Genomic DNA, 27249 nt, shown 5'->3' with positions numbered 1-27249 from the left:
AGACTGCTGCCTGGCATGCCACAGATGTTAAATAAAGACTTATTTACTGAATAATTGAGTGGATAAATGTATGAATTAATGACTGGTAATAAAGATCTCTGTACATTGCCTATAGCCCAATAAATAAAAATTATATCCACTTTCAGTCTTTGAGACTTAGCTAGTAAAAATCAGACTTCATGCTAGTTGTAGCCATTGATACTTAATGGGAATAATTTGTCTTTTAAAATAATGTATGGGGACTATTAGAGGTATCTTTATGTTTGCATGTTTTCTGCCAAAGTGTGGTCTGCATTTGGAAAATAAGATTCCATTGTCAAAGTAGAGAGATAACAAAGGAGTTAAGGTATTTGCTCATTCCCAGTTCAATTCCTGGCACTACATGTGTTCCCCTGAGCACCACTAGGAGCAATTTCTGAGCCCAGACATAGGAGGAAGCCCTAATTACCACCGGGTATGGCCTAATTGACCCCTATCTCAAAATAAAAAGATTTCATTGCCAAAGAGCATCCCCAAAGCATCCCATCTGCAGTGTAGCTTTCAGCCTGTCACTTACTTTGTTCAGTTTCCATTGTTTTATGGAAACTAGGGGAGAACAGAAAGATTGATTAAATGATCCTTAAGTTTTTTCAGCCTCTAAAATGACAGATTCTGCAATTCCACTAATTGTCAGTAAGTAATAAATAACCATCTTTAAGACTAGTCTTTACAGTAGTGACATCCCTGTGAAAATGCCCAGTCTTTTCAAATGACAAATGGTTGAGTCATCAGATAATTAGGTAGATAAATGTGCCTTCTAACTCTACATATATATTCCATTGTAAAACTCTGCATAAATGTATTGTCATAATAAAAACCACAGCATCCAGGAAGATGGCCCAAAGGACTGAAGCACAAGTTTTGCACACTGAGTCTCAGGTTCTATTCCCAGCACTGATCCCTAGCACCACATAGCCTCCTCAACACCTTCTCCCTTACCGCCAAGGGTAGCCCCCAAACCAAAAATAAAAACCACAGAATTATGAACCAGAAGTATTTAACAGATTATTTGAAATGAAGAAATAAGGAATCCAGAGCAAAAGCACAGCGGTAGCGCATTTGCCTTGCATGCGATCGACCTCAGGTTCCATCCCCAGTATCCCATATGGTCTCCGAGCTGTCAGGAGCAATTTCTGAGCACAGAGCCAGAAGTAACCCCTGAACACTGCCACTGGATGTGGCCTAAAAACCAAAAAAGAAATAAAGAAATAAATCTTCACAGGTCAAGACTTTGACTGAAGGAGGTTATGCTTTTTCTATTCTGCAACAAGACTTGATTTTTCATCAGTGGTGGCACTCTTTCTGACCAGTTAGACAAATTACCCCTTTAAGCAGTTGTGGATGGTGAAAATTAGAAAGATACTGAATACCCAGACCTGGAAGAACTCTGCTCAGAGTGAAAATATTGCAGCTCGGTTCTCACATCATTGGCATCTGATCCTTTCTGGAAGTCCTGCTGTCTTTGATTTATATTGCTGATGCTGTTGTACAAATACATTTATATTGTTGATGCTGTTGTACATAAGCCTCAACATTTGACTCCTGAAGAGTATTACTTTGTGATTAAATGAATTATTATGAGGGATTATCTGTTTTTTAGATCACAGATATATCACCGGTATTGATAGAGAAGGGGGAAAAATAAATCTGTGATCTAAAAACTAATGAATGTTGATGAATCAGTGACAACGAACAAAATTTGTAGGGTTCCTCCTCTGAAGTTCTGTATCAACTTTGCTGAGCCAGATTGGAATCTCTCTAGGTCTCTGCTTCCTTCATTACTAAAATGGCAGGGGGTTGGGGTCGTAGATTTGATGATTCCTAACAAATATTTTTAAGTCTCTTCCTTTTAAGTCTCTCTGCCTTAAAGTTCTCAAATTCTAGAATGATTTTAGTAAATAAAGGGAATAAAATTGCAGTGCTCATGACCCCTTCCAGCTTTTTGAAAATATTATTTTTAGAGGAAGACCCCCAAAAATGTAGAGCAATTATTAAAAATTCCATCACAAACAAATAGACTGGGTGCAATACTTTTCAATAAAACAAAAGCATTATTTTCCTGACTTTCCCAAGGACGTGATTCAGGAATGAATTGCCTGTTTGATTCCCAGCATCACAGATGATTCCCTGAGCACTGGTAGAAGTGACCCCTGAACACAGGAATTAGCCCTGACCACTGCTAGGGAGTATCCCATTTCTAAAAAGACAAGGATTGAAATTCTAAAACCATTCAGTGGGCACCTAGCGTGCCAGTATTTGTGTGGGGGTGAAGGAACCATTCTTAGCAGCAGAAGAAAGAGAAAACAGCCCACTGAAGAAAAACCAAGCTTCTCCTGTGGGGAACAGAAAACCAAGTAGGTTGTTTTCTCTTTCATCTGCTTCTAAAACGTCTCAATTAAAAGGAAAAGATCTTGGTTTGGCTTTATTATGTAGATTCTTGCCTGATTCTGTCTGCCCTCAGAACACCCACACAAGACCAAGCCATAGCTTTGGGAGCCATTTGGAAGAAAACCAACTGGAAAAGAGGTGTTTTCCATGTACTTAAATAGGTGATTTCTCATCCAGTTCTAGGGGATCATCATGTAACTCAGCCACATTTTAAATGATGGCAGAGTATAGCCACGTTGTAGCAAAGGGAAACAATATGCACATATCTCCACAAAAGCAAGAGAAAAGAGTTGTTTCAGACTTGACTCTTTCCTCACACTATTATTCTATCATGGAGGGCCAGGAGTGAGAATGGATCTTGGTCTTGGTGTATTAGCACCTCTTCAGTAACCTCTCATTAGTCCTTGAGATACTATGGCAAGTTAATTGAAATTGAGATCATCTACAGTTTTTACTTGCTTCAGCAGTTCTGCACCTTCACACAAAGTGTTACTTAGAATATTAACAGTACCTTACAGCTTTTAGATGCTGCGTGCTTCTAAGTGATAGAAGGTGATGGCTTAATAAATGATAGAAGATATGTTTGCATCTGTGCAGCCTCGTCTTTTGTTATACTCTGTTGGCATCTGTAGCCCCCAATAACTAATCCAGTGCCCTCTGCATAGAGATGTGTATTAAATGTTGAATGAGTGAATGAATAGGAGGTTATCCTGAACTCTTTATCCAGGATAGTAATAACTGATCCTTTCACTTCAAAAGAGGCTTCTATACATCATTATAATAATGACCCTTCATCATCCTTTCCCCAATGCTGACATACACTCTACAGAGGCAGATGCTCAGCAAATGATGGATGGATAGATGGATGGATGGATGGATGGATGGATGGATGGATAGCATTCTGCGGGTTTGGTGTGTGAATGGGCCATGCAGGTAATATGTAATCCCATAGCAGCCAGAGTAGAGGATGTAAGAAGAGGAGGCACTATCCTTGTTATAACTATCTTTCAGATGAAACACTGATTAAGAACCTGAGAAGCAGTGGGTATGCTTAATGTTTTGAATATTGAGTATTCAGTGTCATGCCTGAGAATCTATAGCTGGGTTATTTTTTGCATAAAAAAGCAGTGTTTTTACTGTGAAAGATTTGTTATTCACGTTGGGCACAATACAAAATTTTTTTAAAAAAAAAAGCAGTGTTTTGTTGGATTTTGGAATATTGACCTTTGGGACTGGAGTACAGTGGATAGGTCATTTGCTTTGCATGCAGTAGGCCTGTGTCAGTCTCCAGAACTCATAGGTTATCACTCCTAAGGATATATACACCCTTGGAACACAAAACAAAATACAAAAATGACCTCTGCACTCCTATGTTTATCACAGCATTATTTAGAGTAGCCAGAATTTGGAAGCAACCCAAGTGCCTGACAACAGATGAGTGATTAAGAAGCTGTGGCATATCTATGCAATGGAATACTCTGCAGCTATTAGGAAAAATGAAGTCATGAAACTTGCTTATACATAGATGGACATGGAGAGTATTGTGACTTGGGGAGAGGGATAAACAGAATAATCTCACTCATTTGTGGGAGATAAGGAAAATAAAAGACAGTATGGGGATGATATCCAGAAACAATAGAGATGAGGATCAGGAGGACCAGTCCATGATAGGAAGCTTGCCACAAAGAATGGAGAGTGCAAAAAAAAAAAAAAAAAGAATGGAGAGTGCAGTTAGAGAAAGTTCTACTATAAAAGGGATATGCATGACACCACTTCATTAACAGTAGTGCAGTCAACAGTGTCAGAGAGAGAGAGAGAGAGAGAGAGAGAGAGAGAGAAGAAGAAGAAGAAGGGATAAGGAGAGGGGAGGGGGAGGGGGAGAGGGAACAAATTTGGTGGTTTGGAAGTTTGTTAAGGTTAAGTTACAGCATGAACTGTTTCTGTTTATAGAATATAGGATATCTGACTATAGGATAGAGTGTGTGGTACTGGGCTGCTGCAGTTTATGCATAGATGGAAGTCTGTCCCCCCAACCCTTTCTGAGAGTGTCACAGAGTTACTATTGGTGGTCATTATTTTTTATTTTGAAACTTGACGGAAGGGCCAGGCCCATTTTTCTGCTAGAAGATTATATGTTGGATAGGGACTGCTGGGTTTTCTGGTGTTGGATGGCTGTGAAGGAACTTTGTCTAATCCCCTTCCAAAATGAAATACCCAGAGTTTTAGCCCTGTAGTTCAATCTCACCTGAGAGGATTTAGCTGTTTATATTATTTTATTTCAGTTGCAGAACTGGACTGTTTCTTGTGGAGGGTTGTAGTGTGTTGCAATTGGGTTACTGTAGTTCATGCACCTTTGTGTATAATCTGCCCTCCTCCCATTCACAGAAAAGTAATCTTTAGGATGTCTTTAGAGTGACAATACAATATCCCCAGCTCAGAGGAGTCCAGGTTTTAGTATACTTATTTGGTTACTCTCTCTGCCTGTGGAGTTAAAATGTGAAGAGAAATAAGAACATTTGTGATGTGAGCAAGGATTATGGAGGAATTGTGCAATTCTATGCTTTCTCTTCTAAGTCTAACCTGTGGTGAACAACTAGCAGTTCTAACCCAATACCCCAGATGGCTTTTTGCCTTGGTTACCACCAGGCAGACATTTTAAAAGCACAGAAGATAAATAATGTGGGGAAATGTTTGTCTAAATAAAATGCCTACATAATTAGCATATAGACGTTGATGGAACTATAGAGGATTTGTTCAGGGGAGGGGACAGATCATCTATAAGACTGAGTGGTCTTTATGCCCTTACTTGCCTCATCTTTTTATTTCAGTTCAGTTTAGTTTTTGATTTGAGAGGCACACATGACTGTGCTTAGAACTCTTGATTCTGCATGCAAGGATATTCTTTTTATTTTTTTTAAATTTTATTAAGTTACCGTAGGGACACAGAGTTAAAAAGTTGTTGATGATTGTGTTTTGGTCACACAATGTTCCAACACTCAGGGAACCATGTGTAGTTGTTGGGGATTGGACCCAGAGTATGTGCAAGGCAAACTCCCTTGTCACTATCGCTCTTATCCTTCCTCAAACTATAGAGCTCAACTCATACTGGGCACTCAGTATTACTACATGAATGAATAAATGGATGGATGAATAAATGGAATGAACAAGAACCATATAGTTCTGCCCTGTGTGTGTGTGTGTGTGTGTGTGTGTATTATGTATGTATGTATATATATGCACATATACATATATAGATATAGAAAAACTTCAAGTCAACTGACCCCACAATAGACTCAGTTTAAATTATTAAAGATAATGGAGTTATACCATTTATCATCAAGACAAAGTTTTGGCTATAGATATTTAATGTTGAAGAAGGCCATCCACAGGCCTCTGATTCTCAAGAAAATAGAAAGGAACTGTGAATGCTAAAAATTTGCAGCCAGAGGAGGAAAATAAGTTAATTAATTTTTGATGGGCACACCCAGCAGTGCTCAGGGGTTACACTGTGCTTGGGTTATTCCTGGAGATGGTTGGGGGACCAGATGGGATGCAGGGGATCGAACCTGGGTCAGCTGCATAGAAGGCAAATGCCCTACTCACTGTGCTATCACTCTGGCCTCAGGAAGATAAGATGAATCTTAATCAAAGGAAGATGATTCGGATTGAAGCAAAATAAAATGTTTGTCAGTGTAGCTAAGAATTTCAAAAGAGCAAGGGACATGCTGTCTTTGGTGTAAACACACCATGGGAGAAAATTCATCTTTTGTAAATATGTGAAGCCCTATTAAGTAACCAGAGATCTTTTTTCATGCCACATTTAATATGCTGTTAGTGCTCTATGGATGTCCTTAGGCTATCTAGTATTTTGAGTTGATTTTACCATTAGCAGTGTTGGTTTATATTAGGTTCTTTTTATATTAAAAAATAATAACTCGGTCTAGTGAGATAGTAAAGTGGTAAGACACTTGCCTTGTACACAGTCAACCCAGATTTGGTCACAGAACCTCCTATGTTCCCTGAATCCTGTCATGAGTGACCCCTAAGTACAGAACTTGGAGTAAGCCTGAATACTGCCCGGTGTGGCATCAAATCAATAAAAAGGTAGTAATGTTATTTCCATATTTATCCTTTACTGTTGGCAACATACATTCAATGTATTTCAATGTACAGCGTGTACATTACATGGTTTGATTAAAATTTCATCTAGAGTCAGTGATAACAACTATTAATATGGAGAAAACAGAAAGGCCAGATGACTTCCAACACAAGTTCTCACTACAATAGGATGATTTCATTGTAGTTGACACCTGTCCTCACATCAAGATAAGCAGTTGAAAGCTGTCAGTCAGAATCCTGTTGAAGCCACTGCCTCTTAACTGAATGGGCACTCATGTCTTCTGGGATTAGAAAATGAATATCCTGATTTAGTACATCTGGGGTGAGACCTGAATGTTCAGCCTTTCTAACAATCTCCCTGAAGTTTAATCATTTGCTCCTCCATAGGTCTACAAAACGTTTTTCATGTTTGTGAATTAGTCATTCTCTTGCCAACAGGATGTCCAGACTAAAAGAAATGACCTTGGAGCTTTTTGCAATTGATTTATTCTCAGACAGAGCCTGAGTCTGACCTGTGACCCCTTTCTCTTCCTGCTTAGTAAGAGGGAAGAGGCTCTAACACCAGGTAGATACTATTATCTATGAGACAAAACAATTTCCTAGGGAATCTTTAGAAAGTTCTACTAGAGTGAGTTGAAATTCTGATACCAAAATATCAGTCATTTTTCCAGGAAGGCTGGGCAAGAATGATAGTTATACATAGAGGAGGCTGAGCAGAATTCTATATGTGAATACAAAGCAACTAAGACATTGGTGAGAAATGTAATGATTTTTGTTGGTTGTCTTCTAAAAGCAACTTGGAATGTAAAGCAAGATGCTCATTCTTCTGGGCATCTGAGAACTTATTAAGACTAGGCCAAAGGAAGTAGCCAACTTGTGGAGGGTTTTTGCTGTTCAAGATGTTGGGCAGAAATTAGAGGGGAAGCATTGAAGCAAGAAGAGAGCCCCAGACAGTGATTCTCACTCCAATCTTGTAGAATGAAATAATTAATGATGGGGCTGGATGGAAGTGGATGCCATCCCAGGCCACGTGGCTCCGCAACCCCATCCAGCCGGCGGGTCCAGGCCCAGGTGAATGGCGGAATCAGACTCACTCACAGGCAGGCATCAGGAGGCATCAGCTTTATTCATCCCTATTCACACATGTGTGTGGCCTATCTATACCTTTCAAGTATTCAGCCATTCTTAGCTACCCTGCATTTTAACTCCTTTCAGCCATCTTCCTTTGACCTCCATCCTGGTCAAAGACCACAAGAGGCAAAGACCCAAAAGCCCGAGAGCTCAGCAGGGCAGACCCCTAATCCTCTCGCTCAAAGGCTATCTACCTTTTCCAAGACCCCTCCCAGGAATGGGCCGGGTCTCAGATAGGTACACCATACACATCTGACCAATACCACCATGGTCGTCTAAGAAAAAAAAGTATGAATGCTACAACCTCATTCCAAGGGCATTTCAATTACTCATTTAAGGCTTAAGTGAATTGAATGTACCACGATGGTTTAGAACTACTAAAACATAAATGTGACTAAACCTTTTGACAATGATTTAATGACCTCATTATGAGATAAAGCAGTTTTCACAAATTTTCTTGTGGTACTCTTTTCTTTATTCTGTCCTTTTTTCTTTCTTTCTTTTCTACTTAAATAATTTTGCTCCCACTTACCTGGAAACAAATGTATTATGATCAGCTATGTCAACTATATGATTCATGGTCTTAAAAGTAATTTATATTAAAAAATGATGGCAGGTGGGAGGGATGAAGGGTTTGTATCAATATATGCATGTAGCTGATTCTCATTGCTTTGACAGTTCTGTTCCAAAAAGTTACTATGAACCCTGTACTAACATATGCCACTAGAGCATATGTGGTTAGGTTCCTGTGTCATCCCTGCTCGTGTTTTCATGATCAGTATATCACTTTGTTTTATGTGTCCTTATGTTTTAAGGTTTTCTTTTAATAGATATTATTGATACACTAATATTGAACTCAGGGTCAACAATTCTATAACTTGTGCATGAACAAAGCCTTACCACCTATATATTTTTTTCTTGATTAAAACACATCCTGACCTCTTGTACTTCAGGTGATTAGCCAGAACCTGAACACTATGCTGTGTGTATTCTAAACAGTGGAACTACCCACAAAGAACACCAAGTCTTTTTAAATGTGGCACTAAGCAACCCTAAAAAAAGAGACATGTTTACAGTTAGATCCCACACAGGAAGCAGAGGGACACCTGTTCCTCCTTGGCTGAAAATATTCATGTCAGGGACCCACATTTTGTGCCGCTCTGCTTCCATCCATGACTAATGATTAAAAAGGCTCACAGGCATGGATTTGGGAGTTACAAATAAATTTTAGCAAGCAGGTAAATCTGCAAATATGGAATCTGTGAAGAATGAGTTTTTGGTATATAACAGCAATGTTCATTCTTTTTAGAACCTGTGGGACTGGCACGTCTCCTGCATTCTTGTTCATGGACCTGAGTTATAGTCAAGGAGGGGAAACCTGTGGTTTTAAGCCTTTCTATCTTATGGACCCACAACCACTCACAGGATGGTGGCTGAAGGCCACTGGTATATAAGGATAGGAAAGAGGAAGTACATTACTCTAGTGTTGGTATGTCAGGTGGAGAGGAATCAATGAAGTGAAAGAGTTGCAAAGGGACCCCACCTGTGGATCCCAACACTTTGGCTTCCTGCCCAGCATCCATTCTTTCTCTAAGCTCCATTCCAAATCCCATGAGAAATGAATGCTGCTAGATTTCTGTCTTCAACGTAAGAGCAGTTCTGGGTGCTGAATTTTGCCAGGAACCTTGTACTTGCAGTGTGGCTGGAAGTCTTTTATTGCAAGACTGATTTATAACACCCAAGTAGATGAGTTGAGAGCAATTACGTAAACACTGTTGCTCGGATAGAGAAGAGTGGTACGGTTTAAATAAAAAATGCAGTGCCAAGTCAAAAATTCAAATCGTTATGTGTAATTACAGACCACAGTAAATCAATTTTACACACACAGTACCAATCTCACCATGTTCCAACCACCCACAGGGTCAGGTTGTGACAGCTTAGAATTCGTTGATGAGCCGAAGGTGAAGCCAGAGCAGGAACTGGAATGTGTGAAGCTCATAGCTTGTTGTGAATCACATGGTGATTCAATCAAATATAATAAGAAGCCAGGAGAGTCTCAACCATCCCAATTTCTCTTAATTACAAAAAAAAATCATCTAATTAGCCACTGTAAGCCCAAATGTGGTTTTTTTGAATGGTCATTTGTGTGTATTGTTACATTTGACATTTAGATTGAATGCTTTATTGAAAACAAGAACAATTCCCTAATCAGTAAATTGCCCTGTTAGCTGCGAAATCTCCAGGCCCTCATTCTTTTCTCAAGGAGCTAAGTTAAGAATTAGTCAGGACTATATAATGCATTCCTAATTATTTACAACCCTTCTCCTGTCACAAGAAAAAGCAGGGGAGAAAAAAACATCATTTTCTGATCAAGCAAAGTTCGGGGTTTCATGCTTAGAGAAATCCTGGCCCCAATCATGCCTGTCTGGGCTGAGTTGAATTGATTGTGGTGGTATTGAAGCATCTGCTAATCGGCGTTAGGCCCTGGCCTAATCAGTGCCATTGCATGGGAAAGTACCCTTGCCTATCCTGTGTAAGGGGGAGCCTTTACTTTAACTCCATCTGCCATGAAGACGACCTGTAGTCTTGAGCTCAAGCTCAAAGAGTTAGTAGACAGATTTTAAAACTTTGTTGGTTTTAACTTCGCTTGTCCTTGGTTAATTCTTTATGATTGAGCTGCTTTTCACCTCTGCAAAAGTGTTGTGCATGGTCTTCAGTTAGAAAGATACCCTGATGATTTATTTCTTGATGCAGCGCTGTGGTCTTTTGGACTGGTGGGGAGGGAAAGGGAGGGAGAGTGGGGGGAGAGAGACTGAGAGAGAGAAGAGAGAGGGAAGAGGAGAGAGAGAAAGAGAGAGGAGAGAGAGAGGGAGAGAAGAGAGAGAAGAGAAAGGAGAGAGAGGAGGGAGGAGGAGAGAAGGAGAGAAGAGAAAGGAGAGAGGAGAGAGAAGAGAGAGGAGAGATGAGAGAGAGAAGAAAGAGAGGAGAGAGGAAAGAGGAGAGAGGAAAGAGGGAGAAGAGAGAAGAGAGAGTGAGGAGAGAGGAGAGAGGAGGAGGAGAGGAGAGAGGAGAAAGGAGAGAGAGGAGAGAGAGGAGAGGGGAGAGAGAGAGAGAGACTTAGCTTCCTAGTACTTGAAATTTAGATGACCTGATCAGCCACCACTACCCCCACTCCAGACAGCCCTACCCCCTTGCCACCATTCAGCAGCCTAGGAGTAGTTATATGTACTGGACTGTTGAATTTATTCATCTGAGCCTTCCTGGGCAAAGCCTGGGTCTAACTGCTGTTACCACCTTGAGACCGATCTTTTCTAGAAAGTGGTAGAAACTTTCGTCATCAAAACCTTTTCTTTCTTTTTTTTTTCATCACAACAGTGACAACATTTTCATGGAAGTAGACGTCTGAAAAGACAGTCAGTACCTAAATCCACTCCCAGCTGTTTCATTAGGCTCAGTTGTTTATTTAGTGTCTTATTTCAAATTCTGCAACTCTATCTAACTCATTTCTGGGCATGCCTTCACTCTGTGTGGGTAGAAATCCATGAATGAATCTGAATGACATACATAAGTGATAACTGTAGATTATGACAAAGAACAATGTAGAAAAGTGAAAATTAGTTAACCTAATAGAGATGTTCAAAAGGCCTAAGTTGATCCCCAGTCCCTGAAATGACTAACAACTGCTTTCATGGAATCAGATTACATCAGTAGTCAATGTTAGTGATTTTCATGCATGGACGGAGAAAATTGGGGATAGTTTCCTTCTAGAACTTGCTGGATTTGAAGTTTAACATGTAAGATTCTACTGATTCCTATAAAATGTATGTGTTGCCTCCTCTAACTTTATTTCATAAATGACAGTGTAAAGTCCAAAAGCAGTTATCTGAAACAGATTTTCTCCTGGATGACACCCAGTTTGGCCATTCTAGAAACAAAAGACTGTAAATGAAATGTACTAAAGATAAATGTAGCAATAAAAAGTCTGCCAGCAACATTCTAATTTATTTCTTTTGAAATAAATTTGAGCTTTTAAGCTCAAATGTTTAAGTGATAACACAAAGGCAGAAAAATATATCCTTGCTCTGCCTAGAGGTAGATCCCTTTGTGGAGGAGTTCGAGCTGGCACTGGAGACAAGGATTCTCCAGCACTTTCCTGCTGCCCTCCCATCCACACCCCTTACTCACTCCCATATTCATTTCAGTAATGTGAGGAAGAAGATGGAACAGGGGAAGGATAATTTAGCCATATGTATTTGTCAGTTTTGTTGGGATATCCTTTGCGGATTTCTTTTCTTGAGTCTCCATTTGTTCTGTTAAATAGGTAAGTGCTATTTTCTCTTTACAGAGTCTGTGGCTCCCTTCCTTGGCTTGTCAGAAACATTCCAATCCTGTCCACCAACCACATCTTGCTTTGTAGCATGTTCTCTCTTCCCCCAGAATGAGGTGGAGTCTGAAGCTATTTGGGGGAATCAGCTTCTGGTGTCCAGATGTTGTGAGCTCTGGTTTTTCAAATCTATGGACAGAAAGCAGAGAGCAAGCATGCAGAGTTGAGGCATATAACCTTCCTGATTTGCTTTTAATCTATTCCCTGAAGTGATGGTGGCCAAGCATGTTAACCTTAACCTTAGTCATTAATATTCCCCCTGCCTCTTTACACAAATCTGTATTTGACCATAAATGTGACTGGTGTTATTTTGTCTTTTGGATTTTTGTTTTTGTCTTGCATGATGTTACTGATCAAACATGCTGATTTGATTTTTTTTTTGTTGTTTTTGTTGTTGTTATTTTTAATGTATTTTTTTTTACAACACTATTAATCTCTTGTTCCTCAAAGATTCCCACCACAGGGCATCAGATAACTGGTTGGGACACCACAAAACCAACTAAAGAAGAGGAATCCGAGGTCTAATGTCATTTCACCACCAAACCTTGAACAATGTTGACTTATTATTTTTTTAAAGCAAATGCCTGGAATTATACAAATGGTGGTAGCAGAACCCTACTTCTCTGAACATGGAAGTAATAGCAATTCCTTAGATGCTCTGAAATCAGTCTCTCTAAAGATATTCTTGGGATGATACTTGAAATGTTCCTGATAAAATCAGACTCAAACCTAAGAAAAGGGGTAGTCAGAAACATTTCTGACTTGATATAACTTGGAAATAATAACTTTTGTAACTGGAAAAGGGTTTGAGCAATTATTTTCTTTTAAATTTAATATATATCAAACCATCTCCTTTAGCAAGACTTAAGAATTACATATTTTGAACCTCCAAACAGTGTTCAGGAAAGGCTCTCCTGATCTTCCTATTTCTTGTAAAGTAAATCTAGAAAATATTATTAAAATATGTCATTAGTAAAATAGAACTAGGATATTCTCTATGTTTTGTCATATTATGTTGGCAAACATAGCATTTATTACCAGAATAGGAAATTGCCAGTACCTCTTAATTCAGAAAAGATCTAAGTTAGTACTTAAACATTATATGCAAGTTTTTGTTATACTCATTCTACATTTTTAATCTCTAAATTATTTTTGTAAATTTTAATTGTACTTGGCAATTGGATTGAGTTCTAGCATACAAGCATCTAAAATTTTAAAAAACGGACAAAGTATCCTTTTTGTAAAAAGAGCTTCTTGAATTAGAAATAGGGTAACTAACTTATAAAGAAAAATATTCAAACTGAAGCTGAAGTCACAAAGGCCTGGAAAGGGTGTCAACTCAGTCTTAGTTTGAGAAAGAATACAGGTTATTTGGTGTGATGAAATAAGATAACATTAGAAGTATGAGAATATTGAATGCTCTTACTCAAAAAGAAGTCAACTCTCCTGAAAAGTTTCTTTCTGAATCTTATTTCAGTCATTAAAAATTGAAACAAAGTCAAGGTTGGTCAGAGGAAATGGGGGAAAAATCTGATTCATACTTTCAAGAAAATATTTAAAAGAATAAACCTCAGAGCTGAGTACCTATTTTTTCCCTTGGAAGGCATTGAAAAGGACTCTCATTAGAGATGCTGGGGATGAAAAGAAAACATCAGATTAGATGAGGTCAGAGAAGTTGGCTGGCCCTGAATAGTATAGCAGCGCTTATTGCCAGATTCTAAGACCCTCTGTGCTTGCATCACACAGTTTGGCTGCTGTAGCAAGATTATTTTTAGCTGCTTTTCCATATTTCAGCTAACCTCCTCCATATTATTTTGTTTTACTTGCATTTATAAGCCACAGAATTCTACTGATATATGTGCATAAATATGTAAATATTTGAGTTCATGTACCTGAAATTTCTTGAGGAGATTTCTAAAGATTTAAGCAATATGATATCTAGTGTATACAATATCAACTTGTAGTGTCAGCCTTTTGAGAGCAAAAGAGACACAATTTTGCTCCCTTGGATAATTATAAGTATGATTTTTCAGTATAATTATTTCACCCTGAAATAGTCTGCCCTGTTCTGCTATCAGAGTCACAGATGCAATATAAGTGTAGGACTTCAATTCTACTGGAACTTGCCCATTTAAAACCTATATTGAGATGTCTTCTAAAGTATACTTAACCTTGTAGCATTTGAGTATGACTTTGGGACCACTAATTCTGAAACAAAGCCTTTTGCTGTCATCTGTTGCACAACAGTCAGCAAACAAGAGCATTTCAAAGTCTCCCTCTGACTGCAACCATTCTGAGGCAATAGACACACTACTGAAGCCTTGCTCAGAGTCTATTTTCACTCATCACCCTTCCCTACAAATAGGAAAAGGAGCTTTATTTTTGACAGTTTTCTTTTTATTTATCCTGATTTATCACTTCAGAGAAGTTATCTTGGTTTCAAAAAAAAATGGAACAATGGATCAACTTCCATTCTTTGTCACTGGCTACCTAATTCATTCTACCATTTAATGTGTGACCTGTTTTTTTGTGACATTTCTTATTTCCTTTACCTCCCTGTTTCAAATAAAGTCCTTCAGTACATGGAAGAAGGCCAAAGTCAGCTTGGTGTTCACAGTAAAACCTCCCTGAAGATGTGTCTTCCACCCAGTGTAGCACTGTTGACACATCAGGTGATCCCTTGCTTCAGTCTCTTCCCAGAGGAAGACAAGACTATGCAACTTTCTTGGGAGAACGGAGGCATTTGTCCAGCATGACCCTGTTTTGATTTATGTGTGGTATCATCCTGAGTCTCTACCCACAATCCCCTCTGCACATCAGAAGCCTAGTGTGAGGCATTGACTTGGTTGCCATGGCAAGTTGACTCTTAAGGTGGCATTTCTGAGTTTGGTGCCAGCTGCTTGAATCTTTCTGCTATAGATAGGACCAAGCCTTTAGTTAAAAGTCATTGGGGAAAAGCCCCAACACCTTAAGTTGAATGAATTTTTTTAATAGTAACAAAGTCATCCTGTGACTTCAGTCAGGATCATGCATATGCGAGAAAATGAGTATAGGTTTCCATGAGAAAATTCTGAGTCCTCTTAAGTTAGGCAACGATTAGCTCCATTTGTATTAGCTGATGTGTTCCTTGACTACTGACAACTTTACTCCCTGCTCATCAGATTCTCCATAAAGTTTATCTGGAAAGAAGCAAATTAACACCATGCACATTTGGAATTCTGCTACTACATATGTATGGTCTTGTTCTCCTATGCAAAGATGGGACATTTCTGGCAGTGTTGCCAACATGGCCACCCATTCATTCCCCTCTCCTGTCACCTGCAACCAGACTGGTGCTAAGGTTTCTGCCATTTCTAAGTCAAATCTCTCCAGCTGGATCTGTTTGTGGTTTTGGGCTATGGAAAGGAGCCTCCATATCCACGTGGCACACACGTGGCAAGCAGCCTTCAGAGCCTCTACTAGCTGTTCTGAACTGGTTGCAGAGGTACCTGAAAGCAAAGCTGCCTCAGCTGGAACATTCCAGTACTCAGGGCAGCCCTGAAAAAGTCTGCTCAATTTTATATAAATACTTAGGCATGAAATGGATTTTCTGGATGTCTGTCTATTCTTCCTAATGGCTTCTCTACATTTTTGCTGTTTCCTTTCTTTTATTATTATTTATTATTATTATTTTGCTTTTTTGTTATCTTATCTCTCATGCTAATTCTGATCCAACAAAGTAGCAATGCCTTTTTCAGGGAGCCTTTTTAAAAAAAAAAAAAAAAAAAAAAACAGTTGTTTCATGGAATGCATAAGCTGTTTAAGGTCAATTTAAAAACAAAGTTTCCTCTGAGTATTTTAGTTAGATCTCAAATCCTGGCCCTTGGTCGAACCTCCCCACTTGAGATATTTTCCAGGTTACCAACGCTAAACATTGCAGCTCCCATTTTTCCCCTCCCCTTTCATTTTTGTTCATAGATAGAGACTTTCCTAACCCCTCTGTTTGTGCCCCTTCACACATGGCACTGAAAGGCACACAAGATTTACTAATTCCAGGCAATAGAAACTTCAGAGCCAAGCCCACACTGTTGCTCTAACTTGGGGCTGGTGAGTACCTGCTGCTTCCCCGAGCACTCTCACCACCTGTCTACTCTCAGACACATTTTATGGAAACCACTAGATTTTGACATCTAGTTTTTTCTGTTTTAAAATAGGGGTTGTACAAGATAATCTGTGGCTCAAGTCCTTATGGGGGAGGGATTGTTTCCCCAGAAAATTCAACAAAAAGCTGACCCTTTTACATGGGGATATTGAGGTCCAGTATACTTAAAACATAAAAAGAGGAGCCAGAAAATTAGTGCATGACATAGGGTACTTGCCTTACATGTATTCACAGTATCGCATATGATCCCCTGAATCTCATCAGGATTGATCCCTGAGCACAAACCCAGAACACTATTGCCAGATGTGCCCCCCCCAATATACACACTGCTCTCACTCTCTTAAAAGAGAGCAAAGAAGCATCCATGCAGCCCTAGATGGTCAGACACGCCATTGGAAGGCAGATGCTGGAGATGAAATGTGATGGCTTCCCTGAAAAACATTTAAAAACATTCAGCTCCATTCTCTGTTAGCATTGCAGCAGTCAAAATAAAGCAGGCCTGTCAGGAGCCAGTGCTGGGGGAAGGTTATGAATAGACTTCACACACCCAGAAAACCACCCGAAAGGAACCACCGGCTCCCTTGGTGCTGATTTTGGTTTGGGCCCTCCCTTGAATGACCTCAATTTCGCTTGGCCAGTTATGTGAGTTTGGTTGCTTTTTCCTAATTTTCTGGAAAAGCCTTTTAAGTTGGGAGAGGGGGCCTCTTGCAGATGTTGTCCAAGGTGCAACAGACTGAACATGTTGGTAAAAACTGTTCACAACTCACCAAGTGCACTTCAGCGGCACCCTGAATAAAGGCCTTGTTACCTGCAAGTGTTTCCAATATAAAATTGGACCTGAACCTGGGAGACATGAGAAAGAATCAGCCCTTTCACATGCAGCTACCAGTGTCCTGGCCCCTGAGTTCTATGTTCCCATGGGGAGTGCTGATTGAGGCTGCACCTCTTGTATGGTGATATTTCCTCGGGTGCTTAGTCCACCTCCTCTTTCAGTCCAGCACTGGCCACAAGGCCTGAATGTCTACAAAAGCCTGGATGTCTACTCTGAAGTAGACATCTACTTTCCCTGAAGTAAAGTAAAGGAGTAAAGCATTTATGTAGTTAACAAGTAAAATTTAAAAAATAAAATAGACCCCTGGCGTTCCATATGGTCCCCCAAACCAGGAACGATTTCTGAGCATATAGCCAGGAGTAACCCCTGAGCATCTCCAGATGTATTCCAAAACAACCCAAATAAAATAAATAGAAATAAAATAAAAATTAAGTTATCCAGGGCCGGAGTGGTAGTGCCGTGGTAGGGCATTTGCCTTGGATGCAGCTGACCTAAGACGAAGTAACCTGAGCCTTACCAGGCATGGCCCAAAAAATAAAAATAAATAAATAAAGTTGTCCAGTCCATGTTTCTCTTCTTCTGGCACATACCTGCTCTGCCAGGCTGCCAGCCTCCCCCAATTTATCATCTACTGCTCGTATCCATATTCCTGAACTTAAAACCCAAATCAAGTCCTTACCTTCACCCAAAAGCTAAGACTGGGTGTGCAAGGTCAGATGTTCAGTAGCCAGCAAGAGATATGCAAACATCTTTCATATTCATCCCAAGGGCCTTACCCTACCAGGCCTGTATTTCACAAACCATGAGCACTGATGGAGCTGTCACGCAGTTAGCAGCATCCCTCAGGGTGAAGAGGTTTTGGGGGTAAAGAGGTATTGGCCTAGGCGAAGGGGGGGGAATAACCTATTTCATTTTTATTTTTCTTTCCAGTTCTCTCAGGCCAGGCACACCACAGCCCTTTGAAACGATCTGTGTCCCTTACCCCACCCATGAATGTGCCAAACCAGCCTCTAGGACATGGATGGATGTCTCATGAGGACTTACGAGCTAGAGGACCTCAGTGCCTCCCATCCGATCATGCCCCCCTGTCTCCACAAAGCAGTGTAGCCTCTTCGGGAAGTGGTGGGAGTGAACACTTAGAAGATCAGACCTCTGCTCGTAACACATTCCAAGAAGAAGGTAGTGGTATGAAAGGTGAGTGACGGAATGAGAACCCGCTGGGCACAGAGCCTTTCCCTTCAGGCTGAGTAAAGAAGGGTGGAAAGAGGTAGTCAGAGAGGAGCAGCCCCCCCCCAACCCCATGCTTGTGCATGCCCCCAGCACTTGCACAGCACCTAGGCTGACCTCAGCCTAAAAAGGCATCTTGCCCAAAACCAAAAATTAAGAGTCAGACAAGTCAGTGCCCCCATTCTCCTACCCCCTTTTTTTATTTGTTTGTTTTTTGGATACACTGGCTTATGGACAGTGAGGTGAGTCCTGGTTCCCAGGGACTGGAACCTCCTGCATATGTGTCAGAGTCTCTCCTCCCCAGTGTCTAGAGACTCGGGGCATCATCCCTGTCTCCATATCCAGCACTGCTGCTGTGGCCTGGGAACCTGCAGGAATCCAGAAAGACAAACCGCAAGATATTTTTTTGCAACCTCTCCTACGACAGAATTACTGCAGTGCTTCCTTTCTCTTTTTTCTTTGATAGCCAAGAAAATCTTTAAGGCCTTTTTTCTCTCTGTTTAAGGGACACAAAATTCCTCTCAGACTCTCTGATGGTGTGTTAAGTCTGAAACAGATTTGCATGCAGGTGATACAAAGCCTTCTGTACAGCATAAATGAATGTCCCTATATTGTCCTGTAAATCTCCCCATCTCCTCAAGATACTCATCAGGAGACAGAGTTCCCAAGTCACCCACGATAGACTCAAAGACAGCATGTGCCTTTGTGTTGTCTTTTCAGACTTAGTGTTCAAGAGCTGGGTAGTCCTTCGGGAAAGATGCTCATCAGATAAACTAAGAACAAAATAGATGGAAGAACAAACAGGCAGACACACTTCTGGGCCAGAATGCTAAGATGAAGCTCAGGGGCACCGTCTTTATCAGCAGTAACAGTGCAGAGAAGATTCAAGGTTGACTTGAAAGGCTCTGTACTGAGTTTCTGGTCTAGTACAGAAGCCTGGCACAGGAGGATGCTCAGGTGTCCCTGTAAAGCCACACCATGCTGAATAGGGAGCTGTCACTTTGAGTGGAATGAAGCTTTCTTAGTGGTCCCTACACCTTCCTCCCTTCCTCCCTGCAGCCTAGGCCTGCTTCCCCTCTTCCTTCCCATCCCAACCCTTGATGAACCTGTGCAAAGTGACTTGCATTATTAACCTGAGTCTCCAGATTTCATATGGGAAGACATCTTTAAAGGCATTTGACTGGGAGAAGGAGATGGAGGGTATGTCCTTCTTTCTCTTTGGCAATTTCCAGGGGTATGTGGTATGATATGAGAGATAGCAAAACTCATTTCTGAGGTTGTGCTTCCAAGGTTATGGACTCATGCAGCTGCATTTCAGGTGATGGGGGACAGGTGAGACTCAGCTGTGGTTTAGGAAAGCCTGGCTGGGTGTCTGTCACTGCACATCACATCCAAGTACCTATTTGCTGAGAGTTAGCTTCAAATTAGCTTCTCACCAGGTAAAAGGGGTATGATGGTGAGTGAATTATGTCCAGAAAAGCACATGGGAAGAAGACCTGGTGCTTGTGTTAAGGGCCAGGAGTATCTTGGGAAAGACTGCTTAATAAGATATAGAACTTTATATATAGATATAGATATAGAACTTTTATAGAAAAGAATTCTGCTTCCATTGCCTGGTTTGGGGAGATTATCTTTTTCTTCTTTTGCTTTCTTTTTTTGACATCTTTTTTTGTTTTTTGGGGGGTCACACTGGCGGCACTCAGAAATCCTGGCTCTGCACTCAGAAATCGCTCCTGGCAGGCTCAGGGGACCATATGGGATGTTGGGAATTGAACCACCATCCATCCTGGGTCGGCTGCATGCAAGGCAAATGCCCTACTGATGTGCTATCTCTTCGGCCCCTTCTCTTGCTTTTCTTCCCTAGACTCACCTTCTTCTTTAAAGACCTTATGCCCACCACAGACCCTCTCCCAAAGCAGGTCAAGGTATGCTTATTGTGTGCTAACATGATAAAGAAAGCGAGAGGAATGAAGAGCAGGCTTTTAAGGAGAAATGAATGAGAGAGAAATGAAAGACTTTTAAAATCTTGGTTTTGGGATAAGAGTTTATCTTTAATCAGAAAAAGATGGAATCAAGATTTTATATCAAAGATTTTCTTTAGAAACCAAAGGGGAGTGGCCTTGCTCTTCCAAAAAAAAAAATGGACTCTGGTGACTGGACAGCACAAAATCCTCTTTTATGAATCTACCTTCAGCTATTTGAACAGTCCTTTTTCCCCAAGAATTGGATTAGAATTCAAAGGATAAAATTCTTGACATATTAAAGGGCAAAAGATTATTAGGGGACATAATAGACAATAGGGATTTTCTGTTTGTGGGAAACGATTGTATAGTTGGGCTGCGAGACCAAACAGGAGAATAGGTTCATTGAGGTGTGTGTGGGAGGGAGAGTGTCAGTCTTTGTTGAACCCAAATGCCCTCAGCCCTGCCTGGGGCCTGCACTGAGGAGCCATCCCAGTTTGTGAGGAGGACCTCCAGCCTCCTTCAAAGCCTCTCCCAAGGGTGTGCAATTTGATTCACATGTCCAAGAACAGATGCCCATTAAAATTTCCAGATTCATTTGTACACTGAAAATTAAATCTGAAATCAATGAAGGCCTTTTAGAGGGAGCCAGCTCTTCTTCTCTGAGCCACGTCTCCTCCTTGGGCCCAGGCCTAATGTGGCAGGACTGTCAACCCTTGGAAGCTGCTTGCTCTTTCCACCTCAGATGCCATCATCTGGTGGTTATTTTTCTAATTTTCAGACGCCCAATTTTTGAGAACAACAAGGAATCTGTAGTAGAATTTGGAGGACTTCCAAATCTCCAGGAGCTACACATCAACCCTCACCCCACACCTTAGGGAAAGAGTATAAAGGAATCGTAATTGAAGCTAATTTAGTGTGAATTCATCTTTCCTGCCAGCAGCTGTTCATCCCTTACTGAAACATGATGTTCATCCATTCTTTCCTTTTCATAAAGACAGACTAGCCAGGCGTGGCTATGAATTGTCCTGTAGGAACAGATTGCTTTGGTCAAGAGTCTGACCTGGAGTTCATGGCCCCGTTTCTTGCTCTTTTAGGCATAGGAATATCTCACCTTGATGCCCACACCCCCTGCTAAGACTGTTACTTCCATTCTCTCTCAAGTAGAACAGTTCCTACTTTCACAGGGTTAGCTTCAGCTGCCTGCTTGGCTTTATGGTTCCTTTTATAGTAAATATCCATCCTGGGGTATAAGTAGCATCAAAGCACACATGAGTGGTCCCTAGAATTCAGATCACAGATTGTTATCTTGGGATAAAGCTGAGATTGGCAAACTAATCTAACCAACCAACTTTTCAGAAAAGAAATCACTTAGGGCACCCTCCATTCCCAGAAATCTGCCTTTTTTAAGTGAACAAAGCATCCCCCATATCTGTAGCCCACAGTTATAACTGACTCTCTTCCCCCATCAGATCCCCCAGTATTCCAGCACTCCTCATACCCTGGAATGGATTACCCACTTTGGAAAACACAGAAACAAAAGGAAAAAATAAGATGAGATGCACAAGTGAGAAATAAGGTAGAAGTGGATGATGGGAAAATGAGAGTTTTCCTCTAGCCCACCCCATGGAGGTGACAGGTTGGATGTATTTAGACTAGCTGTATAGGTTTCTAAATACAGTTATTTTCACATGATTCAAAATTGTTTTCTGATCCCAGTAAAAAAAATCTTGGTCTGAGTCAGTTTTCACTGATGGTATCCTTCCCTTGGCATCATGTGGATGGAATGTGCTCTATCTCTTCTCTTATTCAAAGCTCTCCAATGGCCACAAGTAGAAAATAGATGTTCCCATAGTTTACTAGAAAAAAAGAGAAGCTAAAGGCTAGCCAAATCCAAGATGGAAAGAGGTTCATGGACCCCACCTATTATTAGAATCCTGGCCTCAGAATTTATGTAGAAACTAATTGCCTAATGTGGCAGGGCCGTTCGGCAGTGATGTTGCTTTGTTCTCTGGAGCAGAGACTAGGAAAGAAAGATAATGAAAGGGGTCACTTTTGTCCTCCAAGTCACTTGACTTTTTTGAGCATCTGCTGGGAAGACTTGTTTTGTGTTTTGTTTTTTTTTTGGGCCACACCTAGCGATGCTTGTGGTTTACTTCTGGCTCTGTGCTTAAGAATTGCTCCTAGTGGTATTCATATGAAATGCTGGGAATCAAGCTGAGTTGGTTACTTGCAAGGCAGGCACCCTACCATTGTACTATCAATCCAGCCCTTGTAAAGAAGGTCTTTTGGCCAGCTACCAGAGAGACATATATATATAGAAGCAGTGGTTCCTGTTTCAAGGGATTTGTTACCAAAATGCCCAAAAAGCCTTTATTCAGTGTAGAGTGAACTTTAGAAAAGTCGAGGCAAATTTTTGAAGAGGGTTTGGAGCTGAATTTTAGCATGATTACAGACTAGACAAATATATGTAATGATGAAAGAATTTTCTAGGTGAAGGAAGCAGCATGCATACAAGTAAGCAGTTAGACAGCTGGGGCACAGGTACACCTTGTCATTTACCTCTGAAGAAGTCTGGAGAAGTAAAGTCAGATTGTAGAAGGTGAAAGGATTTGGGTTTTTATCTGTACAGTGGTTGATGTTATTGAAGGAATTAAATTGCAGAATTATGTACTTTTTTTGTGTATTCAAAGTAGGACCCTAGCTGCAGGTGGAGATTATATCAGAAGAATGAGGAGTCAGGGAATACTAAATCTCGAGGCTAGTCAAGAAGTAAGAATATTTCAGGAAATAGGAAGAAAACTCAGTGAGGTCAAGGTATATGACAATAAAATTAGAGACCCAAAGTATTTACTTATGCAGGGTCTTCACGATTAGCCTTGAGAGAATCCTACATTAAATGTGCCTGATAGAATGACCCAGTGATGGAGTTGGAGGAATTTAGGGTAATGCTTATATTTTTTTCCTGGAATGGCTACACAGCTTGTATTATCTCTAGCAAAGGGTACAGAGGAGAAGAAACAGTAGGGCATCAGCATGCATCTTGGTAAAGTTGAAAAAATTAGAATATCTCAGTGGCATTTTATTAGCCAGGACTATAGAGTACCACGAGCTTTCCTGGCCCTGCATCCCTAAGATCCATAATTTCTCACCTACACACAATTCAAGCTTCTACTTCCCTAGAGAGACACTCTTACCAGGAACTCCATTTTAGATTTCTGAAGAGTAAAAGCCATAGATTGGGATCTCGAAAGGTGAGAAGTCACAAATAACATTCACAATGTTTGGGGAGGGAGAATAGATTGGCAATCTATTTATCTCAACTGAGTTATAACTTTAATGTATAGCGTTGCTAGTATCAAAAAGTGCAGATAAAAGCCATGATAAAAGTAACATTAAAAAAATCATCTTTGGCTCCATCCTGACCTTGATATAAACGTAGCACTTCAAAGTTGGTGAAAATAGGCTTCATTGGTTTTTTTAAGGAGACTTTCTTAGATGAAACTTGTGTAAACCTTCTTCCTACATTGTGTAGCAAACAGAATATTATCATCTGTTCTGAAATAGCTGGTTTGGGATTTTGAACTGTTTTTATAATGCAGAATTTAGAACCTCTGTCTGTGTTACTGAGTGATAGAGGAGTGAACTCTTTCTTATGGAAAAGAAACCTATCAGACACCTTTGTCAGCAAGGCTGTGGACAAAAGACCTCCAAGGTCCCCAGGGTGAGCTGGACTACACTGTTCCCTGAGTCACTGGCATATTCATTGGCATGGCCATCATGACAAATTTTCTATATTAGCTTTATAGATATGATCTTGAATTTATTTAACTTAAAGGCAAGTTTTTAGTACATTTGTCTTTACTCCTGAACCACCAGCATAGGCCCTGCCTGGAGAAGTTCTAGTGGATTTAAATCTAAGCTAATTCTCAGATAGCTGAAAACTTGATGCCTTTGAAAAGCCCATCTCAAGGGTTATCCCAACCCCAAAATTCTGAAGGTCAGTAAGACATACGCCAGTTCCTATGAGACACAATTCTTCAACTGATGTACTTTAGGAATAGGCAAGCCAGTGGAGAAGGCACTTTGAGGAGGACTCCCATCACTCTTTAAAGACACAAAGCTGGCCATGTGTAGAAACCCATTGATAAGTATCATGGATAATGGAAACTACAGAGAGGAAACTAAGTGTCTCTGTTGGCATCTTGCCCTCCCAGGTGGGCATTGAATACCACTCTAGGCCTGCTGTTTGCCTCCTGAGATCCATGTATATTCCTCACAAGCATAAGAACTCCACCTGAAAGTTATTATGGACATTTTTTCATCAGTGGGTCTCCTCACTACTCTACCAGTACCAGAGACTGAAGCTGCTGCTTTCTTTAGCTTGAAAACTGGCACAGAATTGGGCTACTTCACCTACTCTAGCCAAGAATGCAGACAGGCTCCTATCTTCTTGCTAGCTTTGGGGTTTTGAATATTTTCTGTTTGCTTCAACACTGAAGAATTGGTTGCTCATTTGACCCTTCATCTCCCTTCAAGGTGACAGGTGCCATCATCTCTGTGAAAGGAGACTTGTTGTGTACTGAGAGTTTTGGCAAATGAGACCACCAGGGGCAATCATCATATTTAACATGATCATGAAAGTCAGGATGTTTGTGTTTCTACTTCCCCAGGATGCCTTGTTTCCTACCCCTGCCTGGTTTCTCACCTTGCCCCCCTTGAGTGGTCTTTCTCTAGGGTGGGGAGGGAACCTTCTGGTTTGTGTTTAAGGTGTTGCCTGGTCTATTGATTAGTTTCTTGTCTAAGCATCCTGAGTTCTTATGGGAGCCCCACTTCTGTAGTAGCTCTTGAACATATAACAAAGCTTCTCTGTGGTAGATCTATCCAAAGTAAAAGGAAATAGTGGTCAATGACATTTGGAAATGTGATCCCTTAGATAGAAACTAATAGGTAAAATAATGCACATTGAAAGAGGTGTTTGGTACCATCATCAAGAAAGGTCTGTAAGATAAAAAACAGGGACTGCAATGAGAGTTGGGAGAAGATCCATAAAAGTTAGATATGTGGGATGGGGGTCTACTATGTGCTTTCTCTGGAACCCAAACCTCCACCTTTTGGCTTCTCTTCTCAAACTCTAAGTCTTTCCTTCTCCCTCATCCTCAATAAACCTGGTTCTCCCAGGTTTCTTTTTGGCCCTGCCCTATTTATCTGGGCGATCTCACCCACTTCAATGCTAAAACCTTGTGCTACAGAACAGGAGTGTTAACCTTGGCCCAGATCTTTCTTTGATGAACTTCACCAGTTGATTTTCTTTCTTTCTCTTATTTTTTTATTTTCTAAAAAAAATATGGAACACTTCATGAATTTGCGTGTCATCCTTGCTCAGGGGCCATGCTAATCTTCTCTGTATTTCAATTTCAGTACATTGGTTGCCAAAACGAGCACACCAGTTGACTTTTTCATTTCCCTGGGACACCTCTAAAATGGTGTACACTTTCTCATCTCATCCAAATCTGCTGTTCCTCCATATTTTCTCGCTTACCAACACAGAACCAGAGCTTCTACCTTGGGCCTCTCCTTCCCCATTTCTCTTCTTTCTTTCCTCGTCTTTATTACTGACAGTACTTCCCCTCCTTTCTTTTTCCTTGGTGTCTGCCCTCCCAGACCAACTCCAAAGGTTTCTCGGAATTTTATGCCCCTCCTCTCCTCCAATTATCTTCCTGTTTAGCCTTTACATTGGCAGTCATCCTCTTCATTCTTTTTCTAAAAGTCTTGATTGGGCCTTTGCTGCTCAGAATCCAGAAATTTTTTTTTTAATCTCCAAGAAGGTCTCCTATTCATGCTTCAGCATTATAGCTGGCAGTTACCTGACTCCTCCTCTTAGCCCCACTGATTTGTACCCACTCTCCATTACTCACCCAACTGTTTGGTAGACCCTGAAGGTCCATTTTAGTTGTTTTGGGTTTTTTGTTTATTTTTTGTTTTCTTTTGTTTACATGGGTTTTTTGTTAGTTTACTTTGCTTTTTGGGCCACACCTGGTGACTCTCAAGGGTTACTCCTGGCTATGTGCTCAGAAATCACTCCTGGCTTGGGGGACTATATGGGATGCCGGGGAATCAAACTGCGGTTGGGTCTAGGTTAGCACATGCAAGGCAAACACCCTACCGCTTGTGCCACTTCCGGCCCCATCCATCTTAGTTTTGTGTATAAACCTTTCTTACTTTCTCATCATAATCTACTCAGTCATTCTAGGATTGCTTTTACTGTGAATCTTTCCATCCCTTCCCAAGGCAAAGCAAAAGTGCTCATTTGTCTATGCTCCCACCTTCAACTTAGAATAGACTTAGTTCTTGTCCTAGATGTGTTATAATTGTGTGTATGAACATTCTCTTTGAAATAAAATGTTTCTTGGTGGAATGACGGGGACCAGCATTTACAAAGCCTACCCAACAGGGTGAGAGTGGGGGCGGTGCAATATGTGTTCAGTAAATGTTGAGAGAGCAAATATTGGAATGCCCACGGTTTATAAGAAAGCCAGCCCAGCAAAGAGTAAATTTGTCCTTTTCTTTCTTCTTTTTCTTTCTTCTCTTTTTTTTTATGCTTCACAGGAAAATGGCTTTCTAGTCTGGGGTAGATGATGACATAACCATCACAAGCAGTTGAAATAAGGGCTGTGTGCCACCAAGGGGCAGATGCCCAGGAGTCCTACACGGCTTCAGTCATCTCTATTATTCCCTATGTGTCTGTGTCTATAGCCATAACAATTTCATACAATGAAAAAGAAGATTGTGAGTGGGAGATAGTACAGTTGTGTGCCCGATAGAAAACATGTGTGCTCAATTTATGTTCTATTTCTGCATTACTTGGTCCCAGAGGTACCACCCAGGTTTGCCAAGGTAGCCAAGTATCGCTGATTAGACTCCCAGGCCTCCTAAACACAGCTTGAAAGGCCTGTTTGCCACAGAAGGAAGGTTCGGGGTTACATTAGGTAATTCTCAACTTTGCAGTCAACCATGCAATATCTGG

At 40.7% G+C, this 27249-nt stretch overlaps 1 protein-coding gene and 1 pseudogene across 2 annotated transcripts in view; one reads left to right on the top strand and one right to left on the bottom strand.

Annotated features, from left to right (window-relative positions):
• Nucleotides 1-27249, top strand: part of SAMD4A (sterile alpha motif domain containing 4A) — a 265144-nt gene that overhangs the window by 197851 nt on the left and 40044 nt on the right. Inside the window, exon 3 of one of the 2 annotated variants that reach the window (XM_049767169.1) lies at nt 17965-18228. The exons of the other annotated variant lie outside the window; for it this stretch is intronic. Within the exon in view, the coding sequence (XP_049623126.1) occupies nt 17965-18228 (264 nt within the window). The remainder of the gene's footprint in view (nt 1-17964; nt 18229-27249) is intronic. 2 annotated transcript variants of the gene reach the window in all.
• On the bottom strand, nt 25564-25663 carry LOC126002206 (uncharacterized; annotated as a pseudogene).

Source organism: Suncus etruscus, chromosome 2 (assembly GCF_024139225.1).
Source record: "Suncus etruscus isolate mSunEtr1 chromosome 2, mSunEtr1.pri.cur, whole genome shotgun sequence".
NCBI lineage: Eukaryota > Metazoa > Chordata > Mammalia > Eulipotyphla > Soricidae > Suncus > Suncus etruscus.
This window is presented reverse-complemented; position numbering and strand designations above follow the sequence as displayed.